Below are 16097 nucleotides of genomic sequence, written 5' to 3'. Positions count from 1 at the left end.
CAATATTTGTGCAGCTGAAGTTGAAATAAATGGACAGAAGACTTTGCTTGTAACATTCTACATCTCACCTAATCCAATCTAGCGATTTATATGCCAAAGTTTGGAGACATACCTAAAGTTGTAAGAAAATTTAACTTTCAAAAGGTTCCAATAATTTTTGTGGGCGATTTCAACATTGACGTTAAGAAACCTGAAAATGCTCCATTTCTTGACTTCATGGAATCAACATTGGAATCAACATTCAATCTTAAACTCGCATCAGATCCTACAAAATCTTACTATGCATGGTCAATCATGTACCGACTTGGTCTTCAATCGCAATGTTAATAGTTTGAATTGTTTCAACTATGTATCCTACTTTAGTTATCACAAACCTTTATTGTTTATTGTAAATGAAAATACCAAATAAAATAAAACAAAACTGATTTTATTAAGCTTAAATTGTATTTTTTCATTTCGCATGACATTATTTACGGATCCACCTTTGGCTCCATGGAGCCAACGTCGATTTTTTAAATTATTTGAATTGTGTTTTTGGACTTTTTTTTGTAGGCCCTAGACACAGTACCTAAAAGAAAAGATGGCCCTGGATTTCAATAATGCAAAAGCATAACTGTGTTTGTTAAAATAAGTATGCAAACATTTAAATGAAAGATAAGCATTTTCCTTTAGCTTATTTAACTTTGCATATAACAATATTCACAAACATCTACAGCTTTCATATGTGAAAACTGTGAAAATTATGAATGACCTACATATTGTTAATACAGCTATAAGAGAATCTGATTGAAGAAACAGTTTAAAAAGATGCGACAAAAAAAAAAAAAAAACAGCTCCCTTCTATGAAGTTTACTATATTTTTAAATGATTATGTTCCAATCCAATTTTATATGGCATATCAGCATCTTTTCATCCTCCCTCCAAAAAAACGAAGGAAGTATCTGTAAGACCAATCAGCATACCTCACTTTTTTTTCCCACTAGCAGGAAGGGGCATTGACAGTGTTCTGTTTCACACCCACAATGTATAGTACGCGGAGATGGGAGAAACCTCTGGTGCCATTAAACACACTACTCTAGCAGGAAGGGGGGGAAGTGTGGGAATTGAAAAAAACCTAATTTAACTTAGCGCAACATGAATCCTCATATTATTAAACTACACTAAAGTTGAATTTTTGTATTAATGAATGACTGAATTTGTTACAATAAGAATCGTTATTTTGCTCATATTAAAACAAAAAAAATTATACATTATTATGTGCAAATTAATGATAAGTTAACTTTACTGTACATATGGCCTGAAATTTTATATTGTACTAATATATTATAATATATTACTATAACATAAAAATATATATATGTACTAACATATTTATAAAAGATGTTTTCTAAGTGACAGTCTCTACACATATATTTTTACTTTTGTATTACATATTTTATCTGTTATCAATCTTAAAGTTAATTGCTACCTCTATATATGAGAAAGTGCACTGTAAATTATTTGAACAAATAATAGTTCTTCTGACTGAATAGCTCTGAAATAATTTTCAGAGCTATTCATTGTAACAAAATGATACTTGCATCCCTGAGAAGTTCATTGTAATGAAATTTTATACAGTATAAATGAATGCAGTGATATTAAATATTAATAAATTAGTAATAAATTAGCTTGCCTAAAAAAAACACTTGAGGTTAAAGAAACCATATAGATTTCTTTCTAATATAGCATAAAAGTTATCACTGAAAATGAAAAATATGAGGTATACTTATCATTCATGACTGTATCATTAAACATACATACTTTGATACATACTTTAATATCTTCAAAAGAGGTTCCAAGAACCTCATTCTTTAACAAACAAGTGTATGCAATTCCATCCTTGTTGCAATCAGCATTGGCATCTTTTGTTTTCTTAGCATGAGCAGGGCTTCTAACATTTTCCTTAAAAAAATATTAAATGAAACACAAGTCAAATTCATATAATACACACACAAAATGCAAAGGAATTGATTTTTTATGAAAAAGAAAATGAGCAAAAGTTTTAGGATTACTTTCCGACATAACCTCTTTGTTTTTTCAAACACTTCTCATATATTGGTCCCCAAGCTCATTAATGCCATTTAAGAAAAACATTTTCAGTTAGTCGTGAAGGCATTTTTGAACCACATCTTCAACATTGGCATCATCTGAAAATAGACATCCGCATAATGCTTTTTTTTTCAGAAGGACAAAAAATGTGATAATCTGAATGGATGAGGCCTGGACTGTATGGTGGGAAAAGGAAAATGTTCATGAATCATTTCAGCAGTTGCAATGGCTGAATGAAGTTAACCATTGTCATGGTGAAGCAGAACATTTTAACAGCAAACCTCTGCATTTCCCGAAAATAGCAAGTTTAAGTTTCTCTTTCAACATAGTATAATGTCTCGCATTACTGGCAGTCTCTTTACATTTCTGATAAAGAATAGTCCTGTTTAAATACCAAAAATTATCAATATGACTACCAGAAGAAGGAACACTATTGCATTTTTTGGTTGTTGGGGATGATGTGCATTTCCCCTCCACTTGCTGCTTGCTTTTAGGCAGGTTTGTAGTGATGAACCCATGTTTCATCTCCCATAACAATTCATTATAGGAATGCCTCTCCTTCACCATGATACTGCTGCAAAACTTGCGTGCAAATCTAAATGTTTCTGTTTATGCTCATCCATGGGGAGTTTGGGGATTCAACTTGCTCAAACTTTGTAATATTTGAGGGTTGTGTATGATCAAATATACAGCCTGCAGCTTATGTCTAACCGGTGTGTAAACCTGAGGCAACAGCAGAAAGTAATCTGTTTTCTTGAATGAGAATATTAGAATGATCAGCACTGTCTATCATTGAAGTTTTCAGATGGCCTGAAAGTCTTATTCTGCTGTTTTTGAACCTTTCCATTCACTCATACTTTTCTCCATATTGTTCAATTTTTGCACTTATTAACAAAGGTTTATTAACTTAAGATATTTTCTACCATTATACCGTGTAATGCAGCTGATGAGCTGTATGACTAATTCGAAGCTCAGAATGGGCCAGAGCACATCAGTATACTGTTCCAGTTCATCACATGCATCAGCAATGACATATATATTTCATTATTAAAAATAAGATAGTTTATTAATAAGTATTCTGTTTCATAAATTTTCCATTTCAATTTCTAGACTAGCTGTAATAGTGGCAAAAACCTTGCTTGTGTAGAATTAAATCTATTGTTTGTCCACAACAGCAAATTGCTGTTTATAAAAGACAAATACAGTAGTCAATAGGAGTGACAGATTGCTTTCTTAATATTTCTGGATTGTAAAATGTGTTGGATTTTAATGAATTTTGGACTGTAAAGTGCTAATTACAAGTTATAATGGCAGAAAAAATAATGTAGTAATCTTTGTTAAAAATTAAATTAAAAAATTAAAAATTAAATGATATGAAGAAAAGTATGAGTGGATAAATACAATGCATCAAAGGTTTAAAAATAGCAAAACAAGAAAAATTGTTCAGGCCACTTTTACAGCATTTCCTCTATTACATATTATTAAAGAATTCAATGATTTATTTAATATTTTAAATATTAAATATTTAATAATTTTAAATATTAAATATTTAATAATTTTAAATAAATAATTATTTATCAATACATGTAAGTACATCACAGCCGACCGGGCTAGCCGGGTGGGTGCACCTGCCTGGCAACCCAAAGGTCAAGACGGTTTGAATCCTGCCTCAGGCTTGGATATTACAATGGTTAATTGTAATATGCTGTTAATTTAAATGTATCCCATGCATTTTTCTTCTCTGCCACGTCTCATTAGTTCATCTGACATCCATTTGACATAGGCCTAAACCTTGAAAAATATTTCTTAGTTTGTATGAAAAGCCTAGTAGCTTCCAAGATTTTTGAATCTTTGAATGCTTCCCACTTAGAATTTGCTGTTGGTAATATCATCAGTTTGACCCACTGTATAGAATTTAAAAACTGTCTCAAACTGCCGTAGTCACCTTTACGAAAGCAAAAACCCTTCCCTTTACCCCTGATGGTAGTTACCCCTTTGAGAAAATTCCATATCCGTACACTGTGATCACTGCCACCTATTGGTTCCTTTATCTGCAGATTCTTAATGCATGACTCTTAATGTATTACTCCCTCTGGTTGCCTCCCGAACATGCTGCTGTAGAAAACACTCATCCAATAAATCCACAAAAGCCTTGCTAGTGTGCAAGTGATTAACCCACAAGTTCCAGTCAATTATCTGTGAAATTAAAATCCCCCATTATAAGACAATCTGATTTACTGGTCTACTCTATTTCTCTGTTCATTATATTCATCAGTTATTAGGCCTATAACACACTCCTACTCTTAATTTTGCTTTCCCAGTGCTTATGTCACACCAAACTGACTCAATACTGCACTGTCCACCCATGTCCGCTGGCTGCACTTCCTTAGATTTTGTGTTCCTTAACTAATAGTATAACCCCTCCTCCCTGTACACAGTGTACTCTCCAAATTCCAATTCTGCATTCCTTATATCTGTGTGACACCACGTCTCTGATATCCCAACAATATCTGCCTTTGATGTTTTGACGAACACCTCAAATTCATCAAATTTATTTACTAAACTCCCAGCATTGGTGTACACAAAAGTATACATGCACTTGTTCTTATTCTTAGCTACCCTAACACAGCCCATATTTACTTGTTCTGAGATAACTCCCAGCAGTCTCTGAAATTTACAATTACTGAATTTACAGGTACTCTCGGGATTTTCCTCAAAGCTACAGACACATGGCCGGGGATTAAAACTTAAAAAGGTGCTGCATTCATGCTCCAAGGGACAAGGTCATAAACATTATTTGGCATGATCGGGGTTGTAAAAAACTGACAAATTTCTGACTACATAATTTTAGATGTTCTGAAAGACATATTTCTCCTAATTGAAATGAAAAATGATAACAATGAATGGTGGTATAATCATATAAAGTATCAGAATTTACATAGATTATAATATAAATGGTTTTTGATTTTCATATTTGATTATAATAAACAGCTAATAACAATAACCAGTGATAACATTAATCAGCATATTGATTAAAATAATCAATTACAAGATAAATTTTAACAGCAAACAAACACACGACAAAAAATTAAACAACTAAAAGGTCTTAAAGTACTACTTTAGATTGGTGGCCACCATATATAATAGTAATATCTATAATAACAAGGTTAACAATGCATTTAAAATCAAAATCAATTAAAATCAAATGTAAAACATTAAAAGTGTAATATTAAAATTCCAGTATTCAAGTTTGCTAAAATAGATAGACTAATTTCTGAAAGTTTTTCTTTATTTATAATTCTTTAGCATTAGCATTAGTAGAGGAACATGATGCAAGAAAGCAAGCTTATGCAGCATCAGCTATAAAAAAAAACAAAAAAAAAAAAAAAAACCTCTCCCACTTCATCCCTCCGTTCGTTCCAAATACCTGTCCAGCCCAGGCTTAAATTTATTTAGGCTATCAACTTCCACAACAAAAGATGGAAGTCTGTTCCGCCAACCAACTACCCACTGACTAAAGGCAAACTTCAGCACATATATCCTACATCTGTCTTTCCTCAATTTGAATCTGTTGTAAATTTAAGAGGCAGCTGGTTTCTCAATATGAATAAACAATGCTCAGATGTGGCTCAGCATTTCATTCATAATCAAACTCTGATGCACATCTCTCTCTCCCTCTCTCATTGGTTGCTCCTGATCACATCTGACAGATGCAATCATTTAAACTACACATTTTAGATTTTTTTAAAGCGAGCAAGGTAGGGCTTGGAAACTTTTCCCGTGACTACTGTGTATAGTATGCACAGGTAGGTTTTCAGGAAGCTCGCAATTAGAAATGCTTAAGCAACAAGCTGGAAAAATCTTTTACTTGCCATCTATTCTTTCTAGTGATTCTGATTGGCTTTGAATCCCAATTGTACTCCCATTTCTCATAATTGAGATGAGAAATACAATAACTGTATTTCTCATATCTGGTTTATCCTTTTAAGTTTGAATGAATTTGTGCTTTGCTTAAAAGGAAGATTCTTTAGCATTAGTAGAGGCATATGATGCAAGAAAGCAAGTTTATGCAGCATCAGCCAAAAAAAAAAAAAAATTTAAAAAAAAAAACTTCCACTTCACTCCTCTGTTCGTTCAAACTACCTGTCCAGTTGAGCCTTAAATTTATTTAGGCTATCAACTTCCACAACAAGGGATGGAAGTCTGCTCCACCAACCAACTACCCGCTGGCCAAAGGCAAATTTCTGCACATCTATCCTACATCTGTCTTTCCTCAATTTGAATTTATGCCCTCTCAGGTGATTATTCTGAGCAAGAAAAAGAATCCCATCAACATTGAGCATGCTCAAACCATTCAAGACTTTATACACCTCTATCAGACCATCTCGCCAGTGCCTAGTCTCCAGACACTGTAATTTGCAAAACTTAAGCCTTTCTTCATAAGAGCAACCCTTTGTTCCATTCACTAATCTTGTTGCCCTTCTCTGTACTCGTTCCAGCAGCTCTACATCATTCTTGAAATGGGGCCTCCAGACCTGTATAAAGTACTCAAGGTGTGGCCTGACCATTGCCTTATACAAGGGAATAATCACCTCCTTATCCCTGCTAGAAAAATTCCTGAATATCATTCACAAGGCACCATGAGCTACTCTTGCAGCCCGTCTGCACTGCTCAGAGAACTTCATATCTGCCTGCACAATTACCCCCAGGTCCTTTTCATTCTCTACCACTGTCAGTGTAGTACCACAGAGTTGATACGTTGCTCTGGGGTTGCTGTTTCCCATATGTAGTACTTTACATTTGTCAATGTAAAACTTCATTTGCCACCTCTCAGCCCATCTGATCAACCTTTCCAGATCCTGTTGCAGCAGCATAGTGTCAGTAGTGTCCTTAACACCCTGCCAACCTTTGTATCGTCTAAAAACTTGGACATTAAGCTTGATATACTATCATCGATATTATTTATAAATACAGAAAACAATAATGGACCCAACACTGAACCCTGAGAGACTCCACTAATAACATTAGTCCACGATGAGCAGTGTCCATTGATTACCACTCTCTGTCTTCTCCCCCTCAACCACCCCTTTATCCATAGCAGCAATTTGCCTCCAATGCCACACTGTTCCAATTTGTGCAGCAGTCTTCCATGTGCAACAGTATCAAAAGCCTTTCTAAGATCCAAGTATATAATATCAAAGTTATTCCCTGCATCCAGTTCTTTTGTGACTGCATCATAGTATCCAATCAAATTGGTCAGGCAAGACTTCGCCTTAACAAAACCATGCTGTGTCCGAGCTATAACTGAAGTCTTGTCTATATGATCCTGCAATGCTTCTTTAACCAGTGCCTCCATTAATTTCCCTGGAACAGAAGTTAAACTAACAGGTCTATAATTACTTGTGTCAGCCTTTGATCCTCCTTTGTGAATTGGGGTCACATTTGCACATCTCCAGTCTATGGGTACCTCCCCCTGAGTCCAAGGAAGCTCTCATAATTATGGCTAAGGGTTTGCTTACTTCCTTTGCTGCCTCCTTTAATATAACTGGATAGATCCCATCCACCCTATGTGCCTTTCTTGTGTTTATCTTCAACAATTTCTCCTCCACTTTACTCTCAGTTATTACAAGATTATCTAGCTTACTGCCAGAGTTGAATACACCTCTGGCATTCCCCTCGCTGAATAACTTCTCATGTGTGAATGTCGATGCAAAATACACATTTAGTTTGTTAGCTACCTGAGCAGGATCATCAACAATTGACCCATTGATATCAAGTGGACAAATCTGATTCATCCCCTTCCTTCTAGAGTTTACCTAAGTAAAGAACTCTTTGCTGTTTTTCTTCGCATCCCTTGCCAGGATTTCTCGTAATCTGCCTTCGCCTGCCTAACATCCTTTGTAACTTGGTTACAGATCAACTTGTATCTATCATAGGCTTTCTGTGTCACGTGTTAATTTGTATGTATCCCATGCATTTTTCTTCTCTGCCATATGCCTCATTAGTTCATCTGACATCCATTTAGGCCTAAACCTTGAACAATATTTCTTAGTTGGTATGTAAAGCCTAGTAGCTTCCAAGATAAGTTCTTTGAATGCTTCCCATTTTGAATTTGCTGTTGGTAACATCATCAGTTGATCCCATTGTATAGAATTTAAATACTGTCTCAGTCCATCGTAGTCGCCGTAACGAAAGCAATACCCCTTCCCTTTACCCCTAATGGTAGTTACCTCTTTGAGTAAATCCCACTTCAGAACACTGTGATCACTGCCACCTAGTGGTTCATTTATCTGCAGATTCTTAATGCATGAAGAATCACTACTGATAATCAAATCAAGAGTATTACTCCCTCTAGTTGCCTCCCGAACATGCTGATGTAGAAAACAATCATCCAATAAATCCACAAAAGCCTTGCTAGTGTGTGAGTGACCAGCCCCCAAATTCCAGTCAATATCTGGGAAATTAAAATCCCCCATTATAAGACTCTCTGATTTACTGGCCCACTCTATTTCTCTGTACAGTTTCTTATTATACTCATCAGAGTCATTAGGCCTATAGCACACTCCTACTCTCAATTTTGATCTCCCAATGCTTATGTCACACCAAACTGACTCGACACTGCACTGTCCAGCGATGTCGACTGGCTTCACTTCCTTGGATTTTATGTGTTTCTTAACTAATAGCATAACCCCTCCTCCCTTCCTATCCTGTCTATCCTTTCTATAGACATTGTACTCCCCAAATTCCAGTTCTGCATTCCTTATATCTGTGTGACACCATGTCTCTGAAATCCCAACAATATCTGCCTTTGATGTTTTGAGCAATACCTCTTCTTGATTAGACCGGGGTTCGAGCCCGTCACCACCAAATACAGAGGATGCAGAAAGGTCATGGAATGACCACCGCATATCCCAGAGCAATATGGCCTTAGTTGCTAATGCTCCTAAAAACCAAATAACAAAACAAACAAACAAAACATAGTCCAGAGATTTTCTATGGGATTCATATCTGGCAAATGCAGAGGCTAAGGTGGTCATTTTCACGTTCAGCGAACCACTCGAACAATACTAGCAATGTGGCAAGATGCCTTATCCTGCTGGAACACACTTGTGCTATCCAGGGGGACAGTCACAGTGAAGGGGTGCTGATAATCAGCTAAAATGGATATGCAGTTTTTGGCATTCAGAGTGCAGTCTATGAGGTATGAAGTCTCCAAGAGACTTCATACCTCATAGACATTACCACAAAAACATTCCCCATACTAAAACACTGCTGCCACCTGCCTGTTTCTTCTGGACTATGACTGACTCCTCTTCACAGTTTGTCACCATACTCTCTATCTACCATCCAAATGGCATAACAAGATATATGATCCATTGGAAAAGATAACTTTTCCCAAGATGTCAAATATCCAATGATGCTGTAAGATGCAAATTTCTGGCAATGTTGGTGATGGGTGAGCATAAGCATGGGTGCTTTGACTGGGTGCCTACTCCGGTGGCCTGTATGGAGGAGAATTTGTTAGATTATGGTCTTAGAAACTATTGGTCATCCCCTTGTTAAAGTCCATAGTCAGCCATTCCACTGTTTTCCATCTATTGACTCACACAAGGTGAGACAGCCTACATTCACCATAACCATCAATGAAGTGTGAGTGACTGTTGCTGTCAACTATCTGTCCACCCTTGGAGCACCTTAACTACAGCACTGAACAGCTCACAAGGTTTGCAGTTTCCATAATACTGCCATCCTTCAACCAGTACCTGACAATCATCCTTTTTTCCAAGTCCATCAGATCACATCCCTTGCACATGTCAATCAAGTATTTCAAACAGATCATATGCCATGAACCTGCATTCGTGGCATATAGCCCGTATCACATTTGTGGTTCTCACAGCGACAGATGTGCCATCAAGCAAGGAGGAATGGGTGATTGCTAAAACATGGGGTGATCATAATGTTTTGGTTGGACAGTATTCCAAGTTTCCAAGACCAATAGTGTATTTATCTATGTAAAAACACTAATTCTCTCTCTCTCTCTCTCTCTCTCTCTCTCTCTCTCTCTCTCTCTCTCTCTCTCTCTCCCTCCCTCCCCCCCTCCCTCCCTCCCTCCAGTACCTTTCATAGTTGCAAGTCACCGTTTTACAAGTCAGAGCATCAAGCCTAAAGCAATAACAACACCACTACAGAAGACGAAATGAATATTTAAAACTGATATTCAAATCAAAGCATTTTGTAATACAATAATAACAATAAATAAGATGGCATTTAAACACAGGTAGTTTTATCTTTTACAAATTTATAATAATCTTACAGTCCTTTTGAGGATATTTCAGAAATATATATATATATACAAATTATATCATGTGGGGGGAAACAACAAACTATTAACATTCAACATTGGAAAGTATTGGGCTTATGGTATGGACCTTGGATGGATAACAGGATGGCTACATAAAGGATGCAGAGGGTTGTAATTAATGGCTACTCTTTGGTGGGCTGATGTTAGAGATGGGATTTTCCTCAGTAGTGCTAGAACCACTTCTGTTTCTGGCTTTCTTAAATGACATTGACAAAGGGATAGATGATGTGACATCAAAATTTGCAGGTAACGTGAAGATTGGTTAATGAATTCATTTCACACAGATAAGTGGCAATCATGCTTTAATGCTGCAAAATGCAAAATTTTTCACTAAGTTTTTGAACGTACACACACACACACACACACACACACACACACACACGCGCACACACACCCACCCACCCACCCCTGGAGGGGGGGCGGAGTTAAAAATGGCAGAGATGGAAAATGATTTCAGGGTTACAAAGGTGTCAGAGTTCATACATGCAAACATGAAGTTCTCTATATAGTACAAACAAGTGGCAAGGAAAGTTCAATGTTTTGCTGCTGATTTATAGGGAGATTATAATTTTACTGTATAAGACAATTGTTAGACTTCACTTGGAATACCTTGGAACACCTAAAATAAGGTATATGCACCTGCTGAAATTCATTATAGGATGCTTACAAGAGGAAAGACTAAATATATGACCTACAAAGCATGGTGACCTCAGGGGATATGAAGGAGGTTTATAAGGCTTTGAAAGGAGATACTAAAATGAATGATGATCACATTTTCATTGTATCAAATGATACTAGAACCAAAAGGCAAAAATTCAAACTGTGTATGGCACTATGGCACTTTTTTTTCTTTTAATGCTGGCATAGTAAAAAGCCCCGACTTCTTTGAACTGTGTGGCCAATAATAATAATAAATTGTTCATTTAAATTATAAACTCACCTGAGTAGTTAGCACAGTAATGAATATTTCTTCTAACTATCCAGTGCAGGGTTGATTTCTCTGCCTCATTCTGTTTCCTGTATACAAGTGCATCTAACACATATCACTTTACAATATTAAGTAAGTAATATAACCACTTATTTCATGAAGTGTATGCTGTGCCTTACACTTCATTTACCATGATATATTCATGGTAAATGAAGTTTACCATGAATATATACCATGGTAAATGAAGTTTACCATTTAGTTTACCATGAATATACCATGGTAAACTAAATTTACCATGATATATTCATGCATTTCCATTAAGATTCAACTAAATTTACCATGATGGCGTGAAGCATTTCCATTAAAATTCAACTAGTTGGTAACGTTGGTGTGACCAATGTTACCAACTAGTTGGATTCTAATAGAAATGCATCACACCAATTTCTTATTGTTATTGGAGCCTCTTGACAACCCACAAATATAAATTAATATAATGTGTTAATTTATATGTGTAATAACATTTTAAGAAATATAACTGCATAACTACATACAGCAATATGGAAATATATATATATTTTTTTTGAAATCCAAAACATGAAAGGTATTAGAACTTATAGTACTTAGTACCGTGCATACGTTGAAGGACGAGAAGATGAAAAAAATATATACTTTTTGATGAGACTTGAATTTAATAATTTTCAGGAAATACATGTGGAGGAAGATTATTCCAGCAAACAGAAGTTGAAGGAATAAATGAGGAGAAAGAAAAGTTTGTTCTGTGAGATTGGACAGTAAAGGAATGATGACAGGTTGCAGCATATGTTTAGACTAGTTTAGAAGGGGGGGTAGAATTACAGCCACTCCCTGGCTTACATAATACTCGCCTTACGGAAATTCGACCTTTACATAGGTTTTTGTCAGCCAGTGCAAACTTTAAAAAATCGTGGAGACATTTTGTATCCCGTAGGAATAAATGGAGGTATCGTGAAAATATTGTAATGTGAACCCAATAACAGTTTTTTTTTCGGCAATTCGTTCCAAGACCCTGGAAATTGAAATTTTTGCTATATAACTAAGCTATTTATCTCTCTAAATGGTCATTTTTATAATGGAAATTGCACTACACTTTCATCGTTATCATATGTTCCATTATAAGAATCAATTTTGAACGCCTTTGTGATTTGAACGCAAATGTGTTTTTCTAAAACACATTTCTCGAGGTCACTACCATAAAACAATAAAAACACTTTGCACTTCCCAGTTTATTAGGCTTTTCTGTTAGCGAAATCTATTATAAATAACAAATAACTCAATCTTATTGCATTTGCGATAATACCAATAACCGGAATTCTATGGGTTTTTACGTTACGGTGAAATGAGTTCCCCTTCATTGAAATCTTCAATCATATAAAAAACAAATTTTAAGAATCTTCTCTTCATTCCTATTATAGAGGGCACTGACTCTCTTTAAAAATTACAGCTGTGAATTACAGGCTCCGAAAAAGCGATAAGTGTAGTTCTAGTTAAGCTGGTTATTTTTAATTTAGATAAGAGTTTTTGTATATTACTACATAATATAAGTAAAACGGTTGTTTCGTTTGAATCTTGCAGCCATTGTTTTTGTATAGAGAGTGGTAGGGAATTCAAATTTTTAATTGTGGTAGCTAGGTAGCTCTAACATAAAATTATATAGCATAATAACGAATCACTGCATTTAGGATTCTATCAGATAGTGTAGTATTGACAATTAATTAATTAAATTTATTGATCTTATTAATTTAAAATATCATGCCCCAGACTAGAGCAGCAAAGCAATGGGCACAAAGTGGCAGGAGTGCTGTAACTTGGGGGAGAACTGGGGGGAGGGGGTGATTCTCTAACGCATCACAGCCTAAAAAAAATGTGCAACTTGTGAAATGTTTGCCGAACTCTCTGGAACAGAACCTGATCTAGCCAAGGAGGATGTCTTTGTGTGTGATAGGTGCAGAGAGTGTCTAGAAATTAGGCGTCAACTCAGCATTCTAATGGGCATCTCTATGAGAGCTTGAGGTGTAGGGTAGATGCCCTCGAAGAAATTAATGAGGGACCCGTCAATCTCTCAGCTGCCCAACTCAACGTCAGAGCTCACTATTGTGCATCGGGCAACACAGCAGCAATCTCCAAGGCAGAATGCACTGGTCCCAAAGGAACTAGTTATTGTTGGTGACTCTATTGTCAGGGAAACAGGTAATATATTGTGTAAAAAGGATAGATGGAATAGGACAAGGGTATGTCTGCCAGGGGCAAAAGTTGATGTTGTGAAACAAATATCTTTCAAGGGCACAAAGGGTGATATTGAAAATTAGATTTGAAATTAGCATTAGCAAAGGCACATGATGCAAGAAAACAAGCTTATACAGCATCAGCCAAAAAAAAAAAAAAAACAACACCCTTATTTCACCCATCCACTCGCTCCAAATGTTTGTCAAGTTCTACCTTTAATCTATTTAAGCTATAAACTTCAACAGCGACAGATGGAAGTTTGTTCCAGCAATCAACCACCCGCTAGCAAAAGGCAAATTTCCACACATCTATCCTACAACCGACTTTCCTCAATTTGAATTTATGCCCTCTCAGGCGATTATTCTGAGCAAGAGGAAGAATCCCATCCACATTGAGCATGCTCAAACCATTCAAGGCTTTATACACCTCAATCAGATCACCTCGCAGGTGCCAAGTCTCCAGACACTGTAATTTACAAAACTTAAGCCTTTCTTCATAAGAGCAACCCTTTGTTTCATTGTTGTTGTTGTACACGTTGGCACCAATGACATTAAGAGTTCGAGATCTGTAGATTTACTTAAGAAAATCTACAGATCTCGATGTTGCAAAAAAGTCGTGAGTTAGGGCTAAATTTGAAAGTGTCTGCAATTCTGCAGACACGACAGGAGGAATACATGATGAGAGCCTTGTCAATAAATTCGGCCCTGGAGGGAATGTGCAAGGCTTATGGGGTAGAATTTTTTTCAGCGTGGTCTGTGCTTGTTAACAGGAGAGATTGCTTCTACAGCGATGGGATACACTTAAATCAAAAAGGGTGCAAGAATATTTGCTGATGCTATCGAGGCAGTGTTAGGTGGTTCAGAAAACTCCTAGCTTGGGGGAGGATTCAGACCAAAATTTACTGAAAGGTAAAACTTGCTGACATTATGCCTGTCTCCTCTCTCTTTTTGTAATTTTACAATTTTGAAATTTTTGTAATTTTGTACTCTTTTGTAATTTTTCCTGCTCATTGAGATAAAAAAAATTGAATAAATAAATCTATTTACATGTTTGTCAGAACATTTTTTTGCTTCAATCAAATTTGCGAGTGCTGCATAAACATTTAGGGAAATTGCAACTTACATAAAATTCCGTCTTACTTAGAGTTCCATGGAACAAAACCCTTATATAAGTTGGGGAGTGGCTGTTTAGCTATACAGTATCTATAGAAAAGGCATGCGGCAGAAACAGAATATCTACATGACAGAATGGAGAGACTTTAGTAATGCTGAGTATGAAAGAGAAAAACACAGTTTTTTAAATGCAGAGGAAACAAAATTTGTGATGTGCTTATGCCAAGAGAGATTAGAAGTCAGGGTAATCTCTAATAGAAATATGTGATCTTGTCTAGAAATCAGAGTGTCATTGAAACTAAACATATGCACAGAAGAAGAAAACACAACTGAGTTTTAGAAGGATTGAAATTAACCAAATTATCTTTGTCCCACTGGAGAATTACCTGGAGATCAGCATTTATGGAATTAGCAGTGGATACGATATATATTTGTACTAGGCAAAGTGTCTCAAATGTGAAGGTGGAATGCAATGCACTATAATCAATAAAATTATGGATAGGATTTCGAGTCAATGAAAGAAGGTCATTAATATAAAAGAGGAAAAGAGTGGAAAAAAAAATTGAACCTCATGGAACACCAGCATTAGTGGAGAAGTCAGAAGACAGAGAGCCATCTACCATCACCCACAGTGAGAGCTCAGAGAAAAAATTGAATGCCCAATTACAAAAAAGCAGTTGGCAAACCACAAGATTATTTACAAGACCTTTATGCCAAGCATGATCAAAAGCCTTTGAAATATCAAGGGAAACTGCTTGTGTTTCGCCAAACTGTTCCATTGAATTCGTTTACAGGTGGCTAACATAAACCATTATATCACCAGTGTATCGACACTGATGGAATCCGTACTGGCAAACATTGATCAGATGAAAGGTTTATAGGTAGTTTAAGAGTTGGTAGTTAATAGATTTCTCCATTACTTTAGAAAGTGTAGAAGTGCAATGGGACAATAATTGAATGGAGGTGATTTGTCACCTTTTTTTAAGAACTGGCTGGATATGAGCAAATTTCCAAGCAGAAGGGAAACCACCAATGGAATAGGAAAGCGTAAAAAGGTGACACAGAATAGGAGTAAACTCGGGAGCAAGGTTTTGAGAACAAGGGGAGAAATACCATCAGGACCTGGCACTTTCTTGGCATCAAGGCTGTTCAAAATTCTTCTGACAGAAGACCCCAGGAAGCACTGAATGGAGTGTACAATAGGTAGGAGGTGGTTTAACAAGAGTCAGAAGAAAAGCAAAATGCTAGCAGGGCAGATTTATCTTTAGATGAGGTGGCATTATAACCATCCCGTTTTAAGATGGTGGGAGTAGAGATAGGCAAATAGTCTTGGCAAGGGACCAGA

At 36.2% G+C, this 16097-nt stretch overlaps 1 protein-coding gene across 6 annotated transcripts in view; it reads right to left on the bottom strand.

Annotated features, from left to right (window-relative positions):
- fzr (fizzy and cell division cycle 20 related) overlaps nucleotides 1–16097 on the bottom strand; it is a 155895-nt gene that overhangs the window by 72246 nt on the left and 67552 nt on the right. For 5 of the 6 annotated variants that reach the window (XM_090374453.1, XM_090374456.1, XM_090374452.1 and 2 more), the window contains one exon: nucleotides 1801–1941. In XM_090374453.1, coding sequence (XP_090230579.1) covers nucleotides 1801–1941 — 141 coding nt within the window. The remainder of the gene's footprint in view (nucleotides 1–1800; nucleotides 1942–16097) is intronic. The other variant, XM_090374457.1, reaches the window with a different exon arrangement.

Source organism: Mastigoproctus giganteus, chromosome 5 (genome assembly GCF_048544385.1).
Source record: "Mastigoproctus giganteus isolate SK-2022 chromosome 5, ASM4854438v1, whole genome shotgun sequence".
NCBI classification, from domain to species: domain Eukaryota; kingdom Metazoa; phylum Arthropoda; class Arachnida; order Uropygi; family Thelyphonidae; genus Mastigoproctus; species Mastigoproctus giganteus.
The sequence above is the reverse complement of the archived record's forward strand: the minus strand, read 5'-3'. Positions and strand labels throughout refer to the sequence as shown.